Here is a 6,598-nt window from a genome sequence, read left to right as displayed (position 1 = left end):
GACAAGGACTTGGGAAGGTCTTAAAAGGGGAACGGAGAAAAAGGAAGGGGTCTTGGGCTGCCGACTTCGAAAGGGACCGGTCAGGGAGGTCATTGGGACGACAGCGACGAGCGGCTCTTCAACGACGTGAGTTTGAGTAAACTCTTTTGAACACGCACTGTGTTGGTGACTTCTTGGGGAGCGAGCGAGGCACGTCCCGATCGTGCGTCGATCAGGTAGCGACCCACAACCTTCACTGTGAAATACAAGGCTGCGGCAAACTCTGGTGTAGATGGACTTAGTAGGTCGTTTTGAGATTCCTTTGCTGGACTGTGCCTTAACAGTTAGGCAAATTTTACAAATTTTATGTTATCTTTGAGTTATTACAGTGCTCACACATGACGACAGCTCTCTTAGTGGTGGCATTTCTGGCCTATGACTGGCTGTAATTCGATAAGATAATCTTGGTGATTGCAGGCCTAGTGATTGGGGAGAGGGTGGCATCGCTTGCTGGATTTGTTTTGTGGTCTGTGTTTCTTCGGGGTGTTGGCCACTGTTGACACCTTAAAGCTCATCTCTTCAGGAGACCAACAGAAACTACTTGCCTTCACCAATCTTCTCATTCGTGGAAGAGCTGTAAATGAACGGCTGTCCTTGAGACCCACGGGCGTTCAGGCACATAGACAAGCATCCACTTCAGAGTAAAGGTGCTCACCAGCGACCTTCCAAGAGGAAGACTAAAGATCTCGGCCTTCAAAAATCCCACAATGGCCCAAGAGCCACACCAACAGGAGTTTGCGGCGAAACGACGGGGCTAACGAGCAGCTTCCCAAGAATTCCCAAGGAGCAATCTGTAGTAAAGTAGTGATTTAAGTTAGTTGGTACTTCAATACGATAAAACAGTGCACAGAACACAGAAGAAGAGAAAAGGACAAGAGGAAATGTCCTTTTCCCTTCCTCTGTATTCTGTGCTCTTCATTTTCTTTTTCCCTTTCTTATTAGCTATCACATGGGGTTCTTTTTTTATGGCTTCTTTTTTCTCCTCTTTCTGTCTGAAAGTATGGCGGAGCGCGGACGCATTTTCTCGTACCTCCGTCTCTTGCTTTGCGCTGTGACTATCCTCGAGCTCCGTCGTGTCTCACCTACCACGCCGAGACATGGCGATCACTTTGCCGACCACGGTATTACGTGGCCTGCCCGGATCCCCGACGCTGCTCGCGCTCAAGACTCGCTTGGCCACTGGCTAAGCACTAAGCCTAAAGCTGCGCTGGTCCGCTCCATCTGCGTCCGCCAACCACAGATCGTCTTGCTGCTGCTTCTTGCTGGTGATGTGTCATCAAATCCCGGCCCCTGTCCCAGTTGCCTTCGTTGCGGCCGGTCCGTCTACGAGAACGTTGCTGCATTGCAGTGTGATAAGTGCGACTCCTGGCTCCACCGAAAGTGCGAACTGCTCTCCCTGCACTCCTACAGACGCCTGTCGTCGTCGGAGGAGGAATGGTATTGTGGTGCGTGCCAACTCCCAGCTTTTGACGATGAGCTGTTCCCCACATGCCCTACGCCTGCATCTCGGGGCTCTGACCCGACCCGCGATCCAGTGATTGCCAACGCCACGCCGCATGGGCAGCCTCAAGCCAACCTTGCGGTATGGTTTTCGAACGTCCGTTCTGTTAAGAACAAACTGCTCGATTTTCAAGCGCTCGTTGAATCCTCTGGAGATACAGTGTTTGCTCTCTGCGAGACGTGGCTCGACCCCTCAGTGCCAGATGGGTTACTTGTTGACACTGCTCGACATGTGGTACACCGGAAGGACCGTGCAAGTCGTAGTGGCGGTGGAGTTATGTTTGTTGTCCCTCGACACTTGATCTGCCGGAGGCGTCAAGACCTTGAAGTTGCTGGCCTTGAGGCTCTCTTCATTGAAATTGCCCACAAACGAGGGAAGGTGCTCTTCGGCTGCGTGTACTGTCCTCCATCTACCCGAGTTGCGGCCTATCACCTGCTTAATGATGCTCTGGAGCGTGTCGTTGTAAGCTCCTATTTAAATGTTTGCACACTTGGTGATTTTAATGCCCACATCGACTGGACAGACATAACAGCCCCCGTCCCGTTGGCACCAGATGATGACACACTCCTGGACATGATGGAATCAAATGGACTTGTTCAGCTTTGTGACGAGCCATCGTACTACTCGAGTGCAAAGAATGCCTCTTTTCTGGATCTGGTCTTCACCACAAACCCGGCCCTCATCTCCACCTGTTCCCTGGAGCCCAGCCTCGATGGGTCTGACCACAAAGCTATACATCTGGAGAGCCTCCTGTCGCTTCCCAAGTTTGGACGGTATGCAAGAAGGGTCAAGTTGTTCTCTCAGATGGATGTCGCCCACCTCACCAATCTTGTGCATCTCGCTCCATGGATAATTGCCATAAACGAGCCGTCGGCAAGTGACTCGTATGATATCTGGCTCGACCTCATCAGTGCAATAGAAAAGGAATGTGTCCCCGTCAAGAACAGCACTGGACGGCGGAGGTCTCCCTGGATAACAGAGAGCATCATTCAGCTTGCTCAAAAGAAGCGCAAACTCTTCAGACGGGCAAAGAAAACTAACCACCCGCGCCACCTCAGTATGGCACGGCAAGCCTAGAGAGATTTAAAGAAAGAAATCTACACCTCGCACAGGTCTTACGTGGAGACCATTGCCCAGAAGGCAGCCCGATCACCGAAACTGTTCTGGTCATATGTTAACCATCGGAGGAAGTCGTCGTCCTTGCCAGAGTTCACGGTCGATGGGACCATTGTGGAGAGTCCCCAAATTGTTGCAGAACTCTTCAGTGCCCAGTTCTCCACAGCATGGACTGTCCCTGACACTCCCAGTGCCGTCGACACTCGCACACCCCCGGGTCTAGTACCGCTCGGCCACATAGACATAGGGGTGGGCGATGTTGCTGAGGCATTGAGACACCTCAAGCCCTCCCAGGGTGCAGGCCCAGATGGAGGGCATCCAATGCTGTTGAAGGCCTGCTCCGAGCGTCTCAGCACTGTCCTCGCACGGCTGTTCGCAAACTTCCTGCAGGCAGGCTCCGTCCCCTCCCAATGGAAACTTGCCCGTGTCACACCAGTGCACAAAGAAAATGGGTCCCCGACCTCATCTGTTGCATCATACAGGCCCATTTCGTCTACGTCTGTGGTTTGCAGGACAATGGAGCGGATTCTTAATAAAAGGCTCCTTGAACACCTAGAGCAGTATGGGCTGCTCTCACCCTGTCAGTACGGCTTTAGGCCCGGTCGTAGCTGTGAGTTAGCCCTGGCCGAAACAGTTCACACCCTAAGCTCTCACCTCGACAACCGCATCCCCTGTCAACTCTTGCAGCTTGACTTTAAGCAAGCTTTTGATAGGGTGGATCACAACATGCTGCGCCGCAGGTTATCCGAGATGGGCATTACAGGCTGCCTTGAGAATTGGATTTCTGACTTTCTGCGAAATCGCTCCCAGAGAGTTGTTTTCCGGGGCGCAGTGTCGAGCCCCAAACAAGTCATGTCGGGAATTCCTCAGGGAAGTGTTCTTGGGCCGACTTTGTTCAGCATTTTTATCAACGATGTGACGTCTTCCCTGCAGTGCACACCCCTTTTGTATGCAGATGATTTGACAATTATGCACCCAGTCCAGAATCCCTCCCAGTATCAGCAACTTCAGGACGACCTAACACCGTCCATGATTGGTCTGTGGCAAACAAGCTCCCCCTGAACATTAACAAATGCTCATCAACTCTCATTACCACATCAAGAAGCCATAACACCAGACAGCACAGCTTCCAGCTGAACGGAGAGGAACTCCCCGCCACTAACCGTGCAAGACTTCTTGGTGTGACAGTAGATTCAAAATTAACCTTTTCGCCGCACATTGGGGAGGTGACCTCAAAAGCCCGCCGGATGCTCGGATTTGTGCGTCGAGTCACCCGAGGAGCTGGCGCCAGTGCATTGCGGGACCTGTACACTGCTCTAGTGCTCCCACAACTCGAGTATTGTGCTTCAGTTTGGGACCCTTACCAGAATTCACTGAAAGCGTCCCTCAAGAGTGTGCAGCGGCGTGCCGCCTACACAGTCTTGCGGTGCCAGGCTTCCCCTGGACTGCCACATTACCGCGACCTGTCCACGCAAGAACTTCTGAGGATGGTGGGGTGGAACCCCCTAGCACTTCGCCGGCAGGTTGCATCACTCCGGCTCCTTGCTGACAGCCTCCTCCCAAGAGATCAGGAGCTCCCGCTGGTTAAAAGCTTGCGCCTTACTAGATCTGGTGGGCTACAGCCACTGTTCGGTCGCACTGTGCGTCACCAGAACTGTCTTGGTGAAGTGTGTAACCCTCTGGCGCTCGCTGCCAAAGACGCTGACCGACTGTCCACCCCAGGAGAAGGATGACCTTAAAGACTGGTGCAAGGAGGCATCGGACTTCCTTCAGCAGTGATCTTCCATGGAAAAAAACGTTGAATGCTTCATTGTCATATTTATTTATTTATTTGTTTCTTTTTTCACAATATGTAGTAGTGCGGCACCACAGGCCTCAGGTATGGGCCAATGGCCTTTCTGTGGTGCCGCAACCCTCCAGGGTTGAATAAAGATATTATGTTGGTAGTAAGGACTATTTCATTCTACCTGTCCTTTTTCTTCCTCTGTGTTCAGTGCACTGTTTTATCATGTCCCAAAAGCCAACAAATGTGGGAAGAAGTCAACGTATCTTTTCCCTAGTTCCCAGGTTGACCACCTCCTGCCGGGCAACCCGCACCCAATCACCTTCCCGTCAGAAGAGGAGGCAGCGACACTCATGTTTGTGGACTTTGCGCCTACTTCTCGGGCGACAAGTAAAGACGTAGTTGGGACAGCTGGTCTGCATGCGGGTGGTGGCGTGTGAGGATGGTGGAGTGTGAGGGTGCTGGAGTGTGGGGTGGTGAGTGTGGAGGTGGTGGCGTGTGTGGGTGGAGGCAGGGGTGTGTCGGTGGCTGTGGGGGAGGAGCCGACTTAGCTACCCTACGTAGGGAATGTAGGAAAGAGTCCCGTTAAAAGAGGAGGACTTCTTCGGAACTCCCAGTCTTCAGATTCTGTATTCCGTCCTGTACAAATGTAAAGTAAACCCATTGTTAAAAGCAGCCTTGCTTCCCAGCTCCTTCTGCCCAATGTTCTGGTCAGTGCTTGGCTCCAGCGGAGCCCGACAACAAGGACGACCCCGGTGCTGTTACACCATCTGCTCCAAGAGAAAGCAAGGAAGCTCACATCAGAACCCAAGCTGGGCAACTTCAACACCTCGAGCTAATATCTGTCCCGATGGAAAAAGAGGTTCAATGTGTTACTTCGTGCCACGACAAAAGACAGCCAGAAGCTCCCGATCGACATTGCAGAGGCAGTATTGGCCTTCCGAAAGACTGTAGGAACACTGCACCTCCAGCATGACTTCTCCATCACCAAGATAAACTGGATGCCCCCGTTGGGGTCTACGGTGGCGTTGTGTGCGACCGCGGCAAGGAGAAAGCTCCCGGCATTCATAATCCTCAAAGAGCCGACCGGCCGGATCCCTTTGAAGGTGCTGGAACATCAGGCAGAGCTATGTAATAAATTTTTTACATTTAATGGAGATATGAAGCAGGAGTGATGTTTTCACCAATTATAATTTTGCAGAGCATATGAGACGATTTGATGTAGTAGGAGCTATGTAATTACAAGTTAAAAAATTGCTTTAGCACCAGTTTATGCTTAGCACAGGAAAGGAACAGACCAGAAAAAAACTCGTGGCATATTCGACTGGTCGTTTTCCAGCATCATGGGGCACTTTGAAAAGCCGCTGCACAGTGGGCTAGTTTAAGTAGGGTTCCCCAAGTATGTTCTGCCGGTACTTTTACAGCTCTCTCAAAGTGCCGGCTGGCTCTGTCCTCCGAGCCGTAGCGCTGCGAGGTTGCCGAGTGTTCAGCTGGCACGCTGTTCCTCCCGCTGGAATTTCAAGGCACTCTCAGATATGCCATAGGAAAAGTAAAATCATCGGCAGTGCTGGTGACCCTTGCCTGACATTCATACTCAGAGTCGCCAAAGATGTCATCCTTGTTTTTATAGTAGCAAAAAATAAAAATTTCTTGTTAGTGTAGCACACTAAGAAGAAAGCCTCGTTCACAGTTTTCACATTGGGGAATAGTTGTTATAGGGAAAGAGTGAAGGAAGTGCTTTCAATCTGGCTGTGGCAAAACCCACTTTCGCTCAGGAATTCAGAAGACTGGGTGGAACTCTTGGAGGTGTCTCACCGCAAAGAATGCAGAGTGGCATCTTTGGATATCAAAGATTTCTACTATTCATTGGACCAGGGTGTGTTGTTGCAATCTGTGAGGGATTGGCTCGAGTTAGGTTTAGTTAAGTTTCAGTCAAGTTACGGCATAGGCATAAGTGGCTTCTTGGTGTTATTGGAGAGGTATTTGTTGGTCACTGCTGTGGGTTTTGAAGGAGGAGAATTGGTTCAGAAAAAGGGTGTGTGCATAGGTTCAGAATTGGCACCCATTCTTTCTGAAGTTTGCTTAAGGGGTTTAGATCTGAAAGTCGAAACGGCGTTGACGTCGATGTAGTGGGAGCGCTTTAGTCAAATGCTATGTCG

At 51.1% G+C, this 6,598-nt stretch overlaps 1 protein-coding gene across 1 annotated transcript; it reads left to right on the top strand.

Moving 5' to 3' along the window:
* Positions 1-1,039: 1,039 nt before the first annotated feature.
* On the top strand, positions 1,040-2,617 carry LOC120841634. Its single transcript, XM_042286331.1, has one exon. The coding sequence runs from the start codon at positions 1,040-1,042 to the stop codon at positions 2,615-2,617; it is 1,578 nt and encodes a 525-aa protein (XP_042142265.1).
* Positions 2,618-6,598: the final 3,981 nt, after the last annotated feature.

The sequence above is a fragment of the Ixodes scapularis genome, unplaced genomic scaffold (genome assembly GCF_016920785.2).
Source record: "Ixodes scapularis isolate PalLabHiFi unplaced genomic scaffold, ASM1692078v2 PGA_scaffold7__128_contigs__length_106722199, whole genome shotgun sequence".
Lineage (NCBI taxonomy): Eukaryota > Metazoa > Arthropoda > Arachnida > Ixodida > Ixodidae > Ixodes > Ixodes scapularis.
Note: the sequence above shows the minus strand (reverse complement) of the source record. Positions and strands in the feature narration are given on the sequence as shown.